This window comes from Brugia malayi, assembly GCF_000002995.4.
Source record: "Brugia malayi strain FR3 genome assembly, contig: Bm_v4_ChrX_scaffold_001, whole genome shotgun sequence".
NCBI lineage: Eukaryota > Metazoa > Nematoda > Chromadorea > Rhabditida > Onchocercidae > Brugia > Brugia malayi.
In genome coordinates, this window is record NW_025062479.1 from 7,836,089 (window position 1) to 7,852,642 (window position 16,554).

General features: G+C 33.8%; 2 protein-coding genes across 2 annotated transcripts; both read left to right on the forward strand.

Annotated features, from left to right (window-relative positions):
- Positions 1-3,338: 3,338 nt before the first annotated feature.
- On the forward strand, positions 3,339-5,891 carry Bm9673 (Uncharacterized protein; the record flags this gene model as incomplete). Its single annotated transcript, XM_043074023.1, has 8 exons — positions 3,339-3,356; positions 3,581-3,648; positions 3,937-4,076; positions 4,386-4,493; positions 4,738-4,937; positions 5,299-5,493; positions 5,647-5,731; positions 5,854-5,891. The coding sequence occupies 8 exons, from the start codon at positions 3,339-3,341 to the stop codon at positions 5,889-5,891; spliced, it is 852 nt and encodes a 283-aa protein (XP_042929957.1).
- A 3,382-nt stretch (positions 5,892-9,273) lies between these two features.
- On the forward strand, positions 9,274-16,409 carry Bm9671 (Uncharacterized protein; the record flags this gene model as incomplete). Its single annotated transcript, XM_043074024.1, has 20 exons — positions 9,274-9,415; positions 9,502-9,601; positions 9,752-9,887; positions 10,112-10,192; positions 10,331-10,476; positions 10,685-10,781; positions 11,321-11,437; positions 11,585-11,701; positions 11,806-11,934; positions 12,079-12,303; positions 12,498-12,636; positions 12,899-13,039; positions 13,383-13,503; positions 13,763-14,059; positions 14,173-14,348; positions 14,594-14,756; positions 15,039-15,120; positions 15,248-15,478; positions 15,879-16,031; positions 16,299-16,409. The coding sequence occupies 20 exons, from the start codon at positions 9,274-9,276 to the stop codon at positions 16,407-16,409; spliced, it is 2,904 nt and encodes a 967-aa protein (XP_042929958.1).
- Between the last annotated feature and the right edge of the window lie 145 nt (positions 16,410-16,554).

A 16,554-nucleotide genomic window follows, 5' to 3' on the forward strand; every position in this document is an offset into this window, starting at 1 on the left:
AAGAGCGAGCCATCGTCTCTAGCGTCAGGAATCATTTGCTCTGTTTAACAGCGTTCCATACTACGATCGCATAAGAACAATACTTTTTCAGCATATTGTCAACTTTCTGTACCATGCTTTTCATGACATAGCCAATAAAAATGAGAAAAAGGGAAATTTCAATTAACTGATGAAGTTTGCGATTAAGGCACGGAATAATTGATTATTTTTATATTATTTACAGGTAAAACTCATACGTCAGCTGCTATATTTATAATACCTCTTTTGTGTAAAAATGAACTCTTGAAGCCGGCGATATTTTCAAGATGAAGTTGGATATCACTTATAATCACGGATTCTAGTAAGTATTCCTTCTTTCATCGCGTCTTTTTGATGAAGCTTCCACCTCTCAACGTGTTTATAAAATCTGTTTATCACTGATTTAGAACGAAACACCAATTTTAGTTTGAAAAGAATGATTAAAGATGATGCTGTCTTATATAGTACCTCTCTGAACTTAAAATCCTTTATTGATCTTTGATGCTTTTTATTTCTCGCTATAAACATAAGCAGATCTTTTTATTAAATTCGTTCGCACCTAATTTTATATATGCTTTTACAATTTGTTCATTTTTGTTATTACTTTGTAATTATTTAAGTATTTTACAGTTTATCGAGAGATTAAAGATAGCCTGGTTTTTACCGATAGTAAAGTTATAAATTGTTGAATAAGACTTGCTTGGGTAATAATGACACGCGTTTTCAACGTAGTCGGCAGGCAGGAGATGGAAAAGAAAAGATAAAGTGAAGGGCGGAGAGGAAAAATGGGTGAATAATTTAAGGGATTGGTATGTTGAATTAGAGGAAAGTGGTGTATTACTGTCTTACTCGCATATATTATTTTAGAATTATTCCTTAAATTCAAATGATTTGATGACAAGAAGCTCAAGGTATGATAGTCAAGGGTCGGCAGTAATGATTCTAGAATAGGGAATGCTGGATTCACTGAAAAGAGGAAAGTTGAAATTTGAACTTTGATGATCAGAACTGGCGTACGTAAAAATAGATGGGTTAAATATAAGAAATGGCGTCCGACATTAGATCCTTTGTAATTTTCCGTAAAAGTGTTGGTTTTCATGTAAAACACATGTTTCTCTGCGTATCAAGCATGCGTGTGTGCGTGTTGTGTTTTCTCTGTGCAGTTTGATTTGTTGTTTACCGCTTTCGCTTCAAAATGTCCACAAAGGCTATGAGGAAGGAGAGTTTTGAATTAATCAAGGATTGAAAGACCATGGATATTTGTTCATATTCCAGATATAAAATTGATTGGTTTATTATGTGAACATGAGCAAAAAGAAGTTTGGCTAATTCATGAAGCATTTGATGAAAGATGCTTGATCTTTTCTCTGCGTATCAAGCATGCGTACTTTGGATACCAAAGTAGCTTTCGTCAAAACTGAGCACATTTAAAAACCTTGCATCATATGTGATATATATGTGTGCAAGAGTTTACTCAGTATCTTGGAGATTTAACATGTCATAAGCCTTCTTCATCCTCATGTCTGTTGCCATTCTTGAACTCTTCACTGCAATCACTGATTACCGCAGAGCTTGTTAAGTGATAGCAATTAGAGAGCAAGTGCAAGTGAAGGAAGCAAATCATAAATGTGGTACTTTCTTGCTGTCGTGTTGTTTGCCGCACTCTGAATTTTTTGATTACCGGATATGACACCTAAATGTTAAAAATTCATAGAACGACGGCCGATATACATTCGATATGAGAAAAATAAACAAATCAAAGAAGCACGTAATGTTTTAAAAAAGTTGCCAGTTGCGAATTCCTCTTTGCACTCAGGGAACTACATGGTATTGAAACTGAAGATTGCGAACTTTCCTGAGTGAAGATATTCTGAATAAGCCATAAGATCCGCTGTACACCTTGGATTGAGACGTTTTATAAACCCTAAGCTGAATGCTTATTCCGGAAAACCAATTTCGATGAACATATTTTTCGGATATCTGGGATCAGTAACTTTTTTTTTTTTTCGAGGATTCTCTAATATATGTACATTGTTGTTCAAAGACTGAACTTTTGAATAACTAAGTAACGTCAAATGTTTCGACATAGTTCATTTAGTGGCAGGTGTTATTCATTATTTACAATTAGTGATGTTATGCTACAAAAATGAAAGCTTTGTCGGTATTTCTTCAACTTTATTTATTTAGCTCCACTTGTAGTTTTCAAATTACTATTTAATAACAGTGCTTTTTCAACAAAAATTTTTGTTAAACAGGCTAAGGCAAAAAGAATATTTGTGATCCACAAAAAAATAGATTTTTTGATTTTCTGATGTGACATGTTTCTCCCGTAGAATCTGTCTTTTTTGTGTACAAAAATGTAATTTTGCTAGAACAGTTGGGAATTTCAGTTACTAATGTCATTATTTCATATGGAATAGGGCGAACGGCTTTATCAGGTTAACCTTCTTGCAGTCACTTATATATATATATATATATATATATATATATATATATATACATTTATATCTCTCAAAAGAATTGAGAGAATTTTATTATACAAGCAGTTTAATCAAATTTCGCAAGCAATTTTTATGGGAGAGACCATAAAATGTGTTACAATTTTATACTAATACTAGGAGCGATTGTGAGAATCAGTGAAAGATTTAACGAGAATCTCTTAATTTTGTTTCACATCTGGAATTGACATGATATTTCGGTATGACCGACAGCTGTTTATTTGACACAGCTCCTCCTTCTTAGACATAATTACACGCGAATCTTTTGATAATTTTGTCCAATAAGCCACTTTGTTTATGTTCTCACCGGTTATCTGTCATTAGTCTGCGCAACTAACCTTAATTGAGAAGACAAAGAAGTATAATTCTCAGATTGTCTCTAGCTTTGAGAAACATAGTATCCCTCTTGTTCTATGTATTAGGTGTACCCATTTGTTGTAATTATCGTACCGCATATAGAAAATTTCATTAAAAATTTCGAACAGTAATTTTTATGGGAGATAAAATAAAAAGTAAGTCTAAAATAGGAGAACAAAATCCTTACAAAGAGTATTCGTCGAATTATTTTTTGAATATGCTTAAAAGCGTTTTATTAAGAGCAATATGTCATTAGGATAGAAATTATCACTTTTTTGTTGTCTAGCATTTTCAAACGTTAGTAAAATACGTTGATCAACTCATTACCGAATCAAAGAGAGATATTAAAATGTAGATTTTCCACAGGAAAGTTTAGTCGAAAGCACAACATTAATAGAAATATTTTCAAAATTTCATTGCCAGGAGACCGTAAAGTTGAAGCCGCTTGCTAAGGACTGCTCAAAAATGGCCACTTCCGACTTGGTTTGTAATTTATTGCCTTTTATATTTATTCTAGTTTTCTAATTCAAAAAAAAAAAAAAAAAAAAGAAACTGCAAGGAGTAATTACATTGATGTCTATTATGTCGTTTATTTATTTTTCCACTTATTTGGCAGACTCATTTTCATATTCAAATTTTGCTTATCAGTGAGTTCTTTAGAACACTTCTGGTTTATTCCTTTAGAAAGAAATATTTTTTTTATTCAGGTAATTGAAGCAGACACCGGATTTGTGCGCGACATACGGTCTCCTGGCTCATCAGATCTCGTCATAAGGTTAACGGAAAGGAAATGAATAGATATAACGAAGAACGGGAAGAGAGTATGATTCGCGACTTTTTAGTTCCTTTTTTCTTTACCATAGACTCCAAGTTTTTCTACAAGATTAGTTATAAATTTAAAATGTACAAAATTTTCTATTTCGCTCTCGCCTCTTCAATTTAGCTTTGACAACTTACAGTTATGTTTCGCTATTTTCTTGGCTTTGGAAAGCTTTCCGTAACTGATACAAATGGACTGTGTTGTTAGGAAAATTATTATATATTAGTTTGGTGAATGTATTAGCTGTGAAAATTTGCAACGATTTATAGTGGCCGGAGAAGGCTTGTTCTCTTTCGATGAAGATATGCTGCCAGAAAAAGAAGCGGATAGTTTAAATGAGGGTTCTTCAGCTTTAGATCTGTTTTGCGATATTCAATCCGACGGTTTGTTTGTTCCTTTATATATATTTTCAAATTTAACATGCAAAAGTGTAAGTTTTCAGATGTAAATTTTCTTTCAGTTTTCTTGACTGTAGTTTAAAGAAATGACACAGCTTTTAAATTTTGGGTTTTCATCTTTCAATAGATACTATGTGCACCAAAAAATTTTCTTATTAGCGGTAAAGAGAATACTCTAAAAGAGCATTCACTGTAAAAGTCATACTTATAAAGCTATGATTTTCATGATACATGGTAGTCAATGGAATTTTCATGTATATATAACATTTATTTTTGAATACTTTTAATTTACAGATTCTGGTAATTTTGATATGTCTCAGGCGCATTTGACTTTTAGTGGAGGCAGTGCTGGTATAATTGGAAAAACAGGACATCCTGAAAATCCATGGGTCGAGGAGAAAGGTTTGGTTGACCTATTTTCTAATATAGTTTTGGAATTTAATGCTATTCAGTTCCGTTCATGTTCATGTGCTTTTGGTTTATTACCGATCGTTACTTCTACTGCTTCCAAGTCTTCAGTTCCAGGTTCATTTGGAATCTGGGGGGATCTGAACAAATTTACGTTTCAACTTCAGATTAAAGAAATGATATTTTTGTTATGCTCAGTTGTTTTCCAGATTAACCATAGATCTTGCCTGATTTGTAGATTTGCATACGAACTCAGTAGAAATGGAAGAAGATGTAGAAGCGGAAGCTATCAGAAAAACGGAATCTTTGGCATATGGCTGCTCACTTCCAATAACGATTCCTTCCGGTCGTTTTTGGCCACCGCGCAATGTTATTGATAGAAATGAAGGCAACGAGATGCTTGATTTTGATGAGAACTGTGAAGTGATTGACAAAACTGTAAGTTCTCGACACTTTCGCATAAATTCTTCCAAAAATGCTCGACTAAAAATTATACATAATGGTTCCGTTTTTTATTGAATTGTTCCATTATTAAAAATTTTTAACTCAACTTCAAGTTAAAAACTGTTGTTAAGTTGATGTTAACTGAATCTGGATTTTAGTTCTGGTATTTGCTGACTGTTAATATACCCTTATCAGACAATTAGCACTGAGAGCGAATTCAGGAAATTTTCTTCTAAAAATTGTTCCATAATACAATGCTCAGTTATTTCTAAATAATACTATGTGACGTTTTGATATTCTAAATAATACTGTGTCTAATTTTTGTAGGATGGTGTACTATGATCTATTTTTCTAGATTTTGCCTCAGCGCCCTCCAAAGGATCTCTTTAGCCAGATGCGTGCCCAGGCTCGTTCAATTCAGGCAATTGACAATCCGGAGCGTTTATTTGCCGAGCTTCCCTCACGACGTCGTTACGAAACGGGTCAGGGATGGTTTACATCTCAGGTGACTGCACCATTGCAAATATACCCTGAAAGTGCTACTGCTGCGGTAGATATGAAAGAACAAATGTCGTATTAATTTTTTTTTTTCTGATATTAAGTATTACTTTTTTTTTTCTATTATATTGTTTGCGAAGTGTTGAGATCACTAATTTTAATAATTTTATATTTTATTTATTTTCTTGCTCTTTAATTATGACAGGTGGAAGTTGTGCCTTTTGTAGAATATATCATCTTTTCTTGGGACTTCCTACATGGAAATGTAGAGTGGATATTCGTCGAAACTGGTAAGACTTCTTACATAATCTAAGTACTGTAAAATGATATAATAATTTTTATGAATCTAAATTTGTGTACAAGGAGTAGAGATGATATCATTATACATTAATGCATAGCCAGAAAATTTCAGGAGATATAAGCAAGTTCCAAGAACATACGGGTCCATAATTCATTGGCAGTGCTTCCATTACATTAGCCTTGTAACATTTCCTTGAATCATGCTGTAGTCATTGCACTAGGTTGAATATGTATTCTCATCAAAAAATATGTAGTTTACTTGTTGCTCAAAATAATGGTAATTACTTAGCTGTTCTTGTTCTAGCAAAAAATTGGTCAGGTTCACCTACTTTTTTCTTTCACAGGCTTCTGAAATGCTTATTTTTTTTTGGGAAATTATTTCTGCTTTTTCAGTACGATAAATTTTTATTTCTTCATTTGCTGTCTATTGTTTTAAGCACTATTTTATTTCAACTTGCAAATGTTCAGGTTTATTTAAAAAGATAAGTCAGTAATTTTGTTATACTTATATTTTTTCTTCAATTTTATTTTGATTGGTGTTGGGTTTTTTTTCTTATGTCAGTTTCTTACTTTTTTTTTTTTTTTGAAATTACTCGCAGTATGCTTTAAAGTAATATTATTACTTCCATAATTTGTTTCGTCCACAAATTCTTCCAGGAATAATTTTTGGACGTGTACTGTATCATCGCTGTATATGCATGCTAATGTATCCGTATGTGCATCTGCATGTGCCTGGATGTATGACGACTGGACTGTATTTACATCCACTCAGAGTTTTTGTAACTAATAGTCATTGCATTATTAATACCATATTTCCAAGAAATTAATTTCGTTTGTTACGATCATTTTTTTTCTCATTTCCAGTTATTATTATTGGTTCTGACTTGCCATCCACATTGACTAGTGCAATTGCCAAAACATTAAAATTATAACGGCTGCATTGTCCGCCCGAAATGATAACTTTACATCCTGTAATGTATCACTACTAGTTGCTATGCTTCTTATTCCATTTCGTAATATTTGCACATTTTGAATTTCCTGTGAAGAACCTGATTTATTCATGAAGAGAGTGTTGTAATATATCATCGTGGAACTTGAGTTGTTCTTTATTTTCTGACCTTAATACTTATGATATTTTTGAGTCATAAAAGCTCCTGATAAGTATCTTTGTTGTCAGTGGTAATTTTTTTTCATTGACATGATAAGTTTAGTATCAGGAGTAAAACGGTTCGTGGCAACAGTGATTGTATGTGAATGCGCGCTGAAAGCCTGAAAGTTACGTTAAATTTTTTCTTGCATATTAATGATTTAGTAGAGCAAGAGTGAATATTTTGTGCTTACGATAGTATTAGGAAGAATTATATCAATAAAAGATTGTGAACATCTTGACGGGAGAATTGTGGTGTTATGGTATTTATAATATTGGTTCGAGAATAAAGTTTTGGATTAGAACCTTAACTGGTTTATAAATTAACTAGTTGGAATTTACAGCGCAACATTCATTCCATTGTGACTTCTCAAACTAAATTCCTGTTGAAAATTTCGAGAAAGGCACAAACCTGAACAATGTGATTTTGTTAGACTTGCTAAAAAATTTGCTATGATAAAAGTCTTGCGGTAAAGTCGATTTCAAATTTTTATCCTTCAAATTTTAATATGAAGTGAAAGACTCCAATTTCAGTAATATTGGGTCAAGTACGGAATTATAATTTGCAAATAAATGGCTAGAAATTGTGATAGTGTTAAAGTCAGTTGTATAAATTCAGTCTTGGAGTTTTGGGAATGGCTAAGCAACTGGATGTCTTTTTAAGAAAAAATTTGAGAATTATTCAAAACTATAAGTTGAAGTATCTGATGAAGAGTTATTAATAAGCAGTCGTCCTCATCTATAGCAGGACTAAATGTTAAATGATTAAATTCGCATTCACAACCGTTTTCCAGTCTGAATTTTGTTAGAAGTAATATTTAAAAGAATGCAAATTTCAAGATCGATGGGGATTTTAAAAATAATTTCTTGATCACCATGAATGTTCATATGTGTTTTTGATTTAATGTATTCGACTTAAATTGATAGAAACTTATTTTAAATTCCAAGAGATGAAAGATCAGCTCGCAGAAAACGCAACTAATTTCATTTAAAAGAGCGAATAATTAGAATTTAAAGCCTGTGTTCTTATGTTCCAATTAATTACCGATGAGTGAACTTTTAAAAAATGGTACTTAAATCATCTTATATTTTCTGTAACCTATTTACTTATTATTACATATCAGCAGTAGTCATATTAACGATGTCTACCATATCTGGTATTCCCACCTCTATTCCAGTTATTAACCCAACGTGTACAATTTGAATGCAGCACTTGTTTCCTTCATCTTGCTTGACACTATATCCCAAAGTGTTACTCGTCACGCATGCTAAACCTTTCTTACTTCGCCACATTATTTAACTAACCAAGTATTTTTTCCAAGTGATACGTGATATTCATATTAATTAGAATATTTATCTGCGATGTGTACATAACTACAATTTCAAAAAAGTAGTAATGCAGAACAGCAGCCACGACCGCAACATGCAATACTTTCGTTGGCCAATTTCAATGAAATACTGGGAGACATAAGACAATGCGACAATGTCATCAAATGCATCAACAGAGTAAGAGACGTTGCCCATCATCTCTTCATTTCAAAAGATTGAAGATAACCTTAACCACTTCAATCACTACTTCCATTCTTCACATTTTTTCCCCTGCCTCTATTCGGCTATTTCCGTTATCCACATCGGTCTTCATCCATTCCACAGTTCGTCTCATAGATCGTCATGCGACATCTCGTTACAACCTTTTTGTCTTTTTTATGTCTCTTATTGCTTGTACTCTGCCCATTATCGATTCTCGTCAGTAGTTTCCACATACAACGCTGTCCATCATTGCTCTTGTCTTCCCAGTACGCAGACAGAAAAGGACCCGCATGGTAAACCGGAACGATCCGGTTCGAGCTGGCTCGCAAGCCGATCGAATCTGCCCAGCCATCCTTTGGAAGAGAAAGGCATAGAAACACACCATTAGTAGAGGAGGGATATGCATGTCTAAGAGCCGTATGGTGTGCTTGTGCACGACGTCCCTTCTTATATTGTGTTCGTTGAAGGAATATTCGTATGCACATTGTCTGTCCATCAACGTATGCAAACATGTGCATTTGCCTTTAACACACGGGGGTAGATGAATGTAGATAATCATCATAACGGGATAAGTTGATGTGGGTTAGTGTTGACCTTTTTATGTATCTTGAAGTTTCATCTACCAATGTCTATAAAACTCTTCTTATAACGGTCTCTTGTCGAATCTAGTCCCTGCAGTTATGGTTTACGCACTCTCATCCAGACTATGCACTTTTTGGATTGGTTCTATGATTAATCAGTACTTCTTCATTATAGAATGGCTTATTGACGTGATTTCAGCATTGTTAGTCCACTGTATAAATATGCTTAGGTCTGTTGTAATTACATGAATATATTTGATCAACTGCTTTGCAGATGGGAGAAGACTTTAACCGGTGTGATTTGTGTCGAGCCAAACTGTGTGGTTTCTCACCGCCTGCTGATTTAACTCCTGTGACAGCGCTACTCCCGTGTCTTCATGCATTTTGTCCGTCCTGTAAAACTAAATGTGAACAAGGTCTGATTTTTTATGTACAGCTCACTGCACTTTTTAATCTTTTCTGAAAACATAAAAAGCCAAGGAAAATGTTCATTTCATTACAGCATCAGTGAATCACCAGACGCTGATCTGCGAAGTTTGCCGTACGGAATGTCTTCGATCTCATGTACTTAATCTTCCAAATACAAGCGAATGTACCGTAAGGTTTGTTCCCTTGATTTTTGGACGAAGGCAATATATTTATTTTGTGTATTGATTTGTTTGTTGAATGAATTTATGAACGAGTTTTTATTAGTTCCTAAAAACTGAAGTTCACAAATAACTTTTGGTTGATTATTTGATTTTGTATTTCAGAAGGTGTGAATCTGCAGTTTGTCCAGATAGGCATCAGGCCACAACAAAATGTATTATTTGCAATGAGGCTTTATGTGCTGACTGCAGTTTAGCACATCAGCGGGTCACCGCAACATCTTCTCATTTTTTACAAACTGTTAGTTAATATTTCTTTTAAATTCAGTACATTGTAGGAAACTGCAGTCTTAAATAATCACTGCTCTTACTTCGGGACACGCGTCTAAATATTAATTTTTATGCCTTTTTCAAAAGATCTTTTTTTTTAAAAATTTTTTTAAATTGAAAACACAACTTTTAATTATTTTGGGCAAAGGTGATATGTTGAAGTTCTTTTTAAGTCTTTATGTTTACCAGTTTCAGTTATGTCCCGTGATTCCGAAGTGTGTCCGTTGTCCTCTCCACAGCAATATGAAAATTGTATCGTTATGTCAGTGTGGATCGGTAAGTGCTTGCTGTGTGGTGGTTTTACTTTTTCCGCAGTTATGTGGTATTACAGTTTTTTGAGAAATTATTTTACTGCTTATAAGTTTTCATCTGTTCTCTTCGTATTTACTGTCCTCATAAGATTGTACTTTGCAGTATGTGTGTATGACATGTGTTGCTAGTAGACTTCATGAGGGTCCTTCACATATGATAACACCCTTATCTCATCTACCAAACTCTCAAGTCGATGAAAGTAAAATTATGTCTTCAACAGCACGAGAAACAACACACATCGACTGCAGGTATGAATATTTTGCTTTTTAAATATTACAGTTAATGGACTTCCTGGAATTCGTCTACTTGTCAATTTTTATGGTTTTAACAGTTGTTATGTTTTGTTTTTAGTATCTCCTTCTTAATCTGTAAATATAGACCAAGGTTGATGTGGCTAGAAGTCATATATTGAGCGCTTCAAAAACCAATATTTTAATAATGCAAGCAAGTTTTCAGTTTATCAATGATACAAGTGCGTAAGAATGCTTTAAGTGAACGTGTTGCTAGTTTAAAGAAGGAAGTTGGAAATCAAGTTGTACATATTTGTCAAGCGGTAATTTTTGCTTTAAACGAACATTATATAAAGTCAATTCTGGTTGTAGAGTTAACCATATTTTCTTTTACTTCAGTTTTGCATTCATAAAATTTCTTCCTTCTGCGAAGAATAAAGACTGTCGCTTATTATTGTACGCTCCAAGTAAATTTTCATCGTCTGTTTTCAGAGTATTGGCAGTTCATGTTGAAAAGTCGTTCATTTAAAAATCGATTTAATCGATTTAGGGTTTACATTTGAGGCAGAGATAGGGATGAATACTAGTAGACATTTAAGTAAAATTTCAAAATAAATTACCCTTCCGATATAAATGCTCAGAAGTATCATTGTAGTTATTATTATTATTGTTATTATTATTTTCATTATTATCGTTATTGTCACTATTATTATTAATTATTATTTGTTATTTGTTACTGTTATTCACTATTACTTATTATTATTTTATTATTATTGTTATTGTTATTATTACTATATTATTACTATTGCTATTATTACTGCTACTACTATGCAAATTTTTATTTTATTTTTTTTTTTTGCAGGTGATGAGGAGGGGGAATGACCTGTTGCGAGCATTGGATGCCGTTCAGTTTTATAAAGGACAGGAGTATGACAAACTTCGTCATGAACTACTCTGGCAAAAGCGACGATTTAGTAGAGTAAGTGTCATTTATTTTAATGAATTGTACTGGAATTTCTCTTTTTTCTGTTTAGAGAATTATTCTAAACCTCAGTTCTGTCCTCAGCAAGTTTAGAGTTCGCAACAAACTTAAGAAATGATATGTTTTCAAAAATCTAGGTTGTAGATTAACTCATATGCGTTACACATCAAAGATTTTGACGATCTCAGTACGCTTGTGGTCATGCGACAGTTTTTGGAGAACTGTATCACAATTATTAAAGCAAAAAAAGTTAGCAGTGAGGTTTGTTGTGTTTAAGGTGTTTTTCAGCATCTTTTATATTTTTCAGAAAAATTTTACATAGATTGCTGATGAATTTATTCTACATATTCTCAAAGTTGTTTCAGAGAAGTTTGAATGGCCTTCAGCGTCCAGCGACGGTGCAATTTAAACCCGATACGGAACATATGCTAGCAAATATCAGCCAATGGGGGCGAATTTTTGCTGAAGTTGATGATTTGGGGACATTAAAAACTGTCAGTAGTGTTTAGCGTCCTTTCTATAAAAAGTAAAACTTTGGGATAGAATGACCGAAGTTGTTACCTTGAATATTTTTTCAGCATGAGTGAGGAAGTTATGATTATATATTTCTTTTTGCACTATCTTTGGGAATTCTTTAGGTGGAAGTTACACCAGCACCACTGTCTTCAAATCCCATAGATGTTCCATTGTTCAACACCGCGATGAATAGACCAAGAGGATCTTGTTCATCAGCAAATATTTGTACACAACGCTCGTGCTCTACTGGATCAGTTGGGCCAAATACCTCATATATTACCTTACGACCACCAGTGGCACAAGAGCATTCCCGGCTTTTACAGCAGCAGCAATTTCATGTCCAAGAAGTTGGTTTTTGTTCTCTATATAGAAGCAATTTTCAACATTCAGAAAATACAAGACTATAAGAAGTTTTAAATACCACTAATGTTGGGTTTGCATTTTATACTTACTGTAAGTTTTTAATGAACAGTAGTTGTGAGTGCATCTGTAATTTATTACAGTAATAAATTGCAGATGCACTCACAACTTTTATTTGTAGTTAGCAGCAAGACAAATGCAAAATGCTCGAAGACAAGGAATTCCGCAGTCTCAGTTTCTCGGTTCTTTGCTGACTGATAACACTCAACGTCCAAGATCTGTTCAGTTGCCAGGACCACGTTATTCACATCCATATGTTTGTAAGTTAATTTCTTTTTTTTTTTTTTTTTTTCATATACTCTAAGCACAGCATGTAAGACAATGTCATCAGTTTGCGAAATATGGGTTAACTGTTCTAAGATGTGATAATTATAAGGAATCTACATGCTGTTTTGAAAAAAATTGATGGACTAGAGTCCTGCCTTGTAAGGTGCCATATTTCTGAATTGGGGTTTTATCAGTGATTATTTATTTTATGCTTTGCTATTTTATGGCTCACTGCAGTCGAAATTCGATTTATAGCTGGACTGAATATGACCGAACGACCATGTATCTCTCCATATATTCCTGCTGGACAGATCCTCCCATATGCTTCTCAGCGAATGTTTTTGCCAGGTTCCATGCCAACTCAGCAACCATCAAATTTGATCGAAGGATATAACGGTGGGTTTTTTTTACAAAAAAAAAAAAAAAAAATAAGCATTTTAGAAATGCCATTATTGCATGCTTTTAAATAGTTTATGCTTAAAATTCGACAAAAATTAAAGAATGCTGTACACAGTTCGGCTGAACTTTACACTTTTGTTGCACTTAAACGCGTTTGTGGTTGACTGCTTCCCTGTTCTGTGGTTTATATATCTGCTAATAAAACAGTTGATTTTTAAAAAGCTTTTTCGCCATATAAATCAATTTCAATCACGACAAAGCGATGGTTTTGTTTTACATGTATTTTACATGTGTTAAATTTTATGAAATTGTTATGTTTGGACAGTTGATTGCTTTGCAGATATTCACCGAGTCTCGAATATTCAATTAACGAACTCACAAGCAGAAAGCAGCTTATCTGGAACTCCTTTCGCTCCAGGGACTCATGCAAGTTCGCTTCTCAGGCGATCTGGAGAATCATTGTATTGTTCATCTATAATATGAAATCATTTTTTTTTAGATTATAGGAAACCTAAGGCTTATCTTTGTATTTCTACTTCAGCTTTTAACAGATTACTTCCTCATTTATTGGTTCTAATTTAAATGATAACATTTTTTTCTCGAAATAAGAATTATGAAAGTTCCAGATCAATGAATATTATATTCATTCCTGGTTCTTGAGTCATTGGTTACAAAATTTATATAGATTTTTGGCGGAACTAATTACAATATCTTTTATAGGATGCAGACTAGTCGGCTTAATATGGCCAATCCTTTACCAGTTACGAGTTCAAATTCGGTTCCTACTTTCTCTTGTTCTTCTGCTGTGCAAACCATACCATCCAATGTAGTTACGGCAGATATCCAACGTGCAAACAGTTTAAACAACTCTATTGTGTGCACTCAAAATGATGGCACATCTGCACAACATGACAGATCTGGTGTATGCTTTAATTCGCCGGTCTTAAATCTCGGTGTAACACTTGCGACTCAACAAAAATGTGCACCTATCAGTTCTGAAGCATCAGTGAGTACATGGTAGGCTATTGTTGTGTTTTTTTTTTTTTTAGCGATGTTTGGCATATGTTATGCAGTCCTACCATTTTTGAGTATTCTAGTGAAATTTCTTGAGATTTCATCTGTAATTGCAGTATTAGCTCACCACCACCAAAAGACCCCGAACCAGCTCCACTGAAAATAACAGTTAGCATTAAAAAAAATAATGATGAGATTGCAAAAACGTCAAATATATCAAAAACTCAGTTGGATCAGATCAAAATGTCGAATTCAAAACAAATGAGAACTGGAAATGAGCAGCAGTTTCAAGGTTTATTTTGTAGTTTCTGTTAGTGAAGTTCAGTTTGATACTACATCTGTCTGCTGTAACATGCTGCCCTTTCAAAACATACTGTTACTAATACTTTTTTCTTGTCACGTTCATGAGGACCAGTGACTCTAAGGATTTGGATTCATTAGATGTTTAGCTGATAATCAGTACTTGTTCTACATTAATTTGTACCTGAAATGGATTTTCTGTAATAAATGGAGAAAAAAAAAAAATCATTTAAACAGATTTGGCAGATAATGATGAGTCAAGATGGGATGACTACTGCTATGTATGCCAGCAAGGCTGTGATGAAAAAACTGGTTCTCTTGGTTGCTGTGCACGTTGTCCACGAGTTTTTCATAATATTTGTCATATTCCAGCTATAAAAGAGCAGATGGAGAATTTACCGTATGTTTTTCTGGAAACTCTCTGATATTTTTCGTATGATGTCTGGTATTTTGTTTCAGTAATTATGTAATATTTCAGAGTACTGGAAATTTTTTTCCTGGTTTTTTGTGTACATTAATAGTAAATTCTGCAAAGTGACTGCAATTAAAACATGGAGCTCAGGTGTGTTGAGTAGACGTTTGACATAATGGACAGATCAGTCATTGTGCTTCGATTTTTTTTTTCGTAATCGTAATTGGTGCAGTTTATGTTTATTTGCCGAAATAAGCTGAACAGTTTTAGAGATGAGTGGGCATGTTCATTATGTATTGAGGCAGAACCACTGCACGAAAATTCGGTTACAATTGGACAACGCGAGAGACTGGTAAATGTTTAAAATTTGGTCGACTGTGAATGATATGTTTATATCTCTTTTAATCCAGTGACAAGTCGGTGACAGTTTTATTTTCTCAGATTTAGGGATTTGAGATAGTAATAAATATTAATTTTAGCTCTGCTCTAAGGTTTTGCTAAGTTGCTATGAAAAACATTTGGATGTGGAACCATTTTGTCAGCCTGTACCACGAACCGTCATTAGTTATCATGTGATCATCAAACAGCCCATGGATTTTTCAACCATTGCACGACGCTTGAGAGAAAAAGCAAAGGATGCATTCACGAACGTTGCACAGTTTATCCAATGCATGAACTTAGTTTTCGAGAATTGCTCTACCTTTAATGCAGTAAATGTTTTTCAGTGCCTTCATTCTTAATCTTATGAGGTATTTGGAAATGTAGAGGAGCTCGGTATGTCACTGCCACCGCATTAGGCTGAGTCCACTGTACAAAATTTTCCGTCCGTATGAATTTGTTTATCAGATTTCCGATGCACAGTAGATTATGTTAAACTAAAGATTTGCTTTGTAGAAAGTATCTACGTTCTTATTTAATTTCTACAGTCTTGAGAAAAAGGATAACCCGTAAGAAATTCATTGCGTATATGAACATGGAAGTCCTAAATGCTGTCTTCATAAATTATTCCGTTCTAATAGGAACTCAAACATAGGGAAATTCACTTGATTTTTGTTGTTATGAAATCGTGTATGGTTTACTTCGACTGAAGTAAACTGTTCACACTTTCAGCCAGGTGATGAAGTTGCAAAGGCGGGACGTTCAGTTTATCAGATATATAGTAGGGCTGTAAAAGAGTATCTTCCGTGTATGAAAAGTCAAGTGTGGTTATATGTGAATAGATATTCGGAAAATCGCCATGCAGGACTAATGCAAAAAGAGCAGGTAAATATTTGTATATCCGACTTATGTTGTCTACTTCAGTCAACCAGAATACTGGAATTGCACAGTATTTAAAAGCTGTAATTGATCTTTAAATTTCTTATCGATTATTGATAACATTTGAACTACATCGTGATACTTTTCTTGTATACGCTTATCTTTTTCGTTTCAAAAATTTTTGGAAATTATACATAATGAAAGTTTCCGTTTCTGGTTTACAGCAATATTCAGGAAATCACGGTTGTTATTGTAACGAGCAGATATTTGCAGAATGCTCAAGCCTCGTCTTCCACTGTACGAGTGCATGAAACATCGGAAGAACCTGTTGTTAAGAAGTTCCGCAAGGAAGTTAAAAGTGAATTCAGTGAAATTGCTACTTAATATTTTGCTACATATTTGTTCATTTTTTGTAAAAAACTTGAAGATAACATATACCTCTTATTGTAATTCCATGCTGAGTCTTGAATTATGCTGCAATAGAATAAAAGTAGAGGAGGTAAACCGAGGAAGTGATTGCGATGACGCC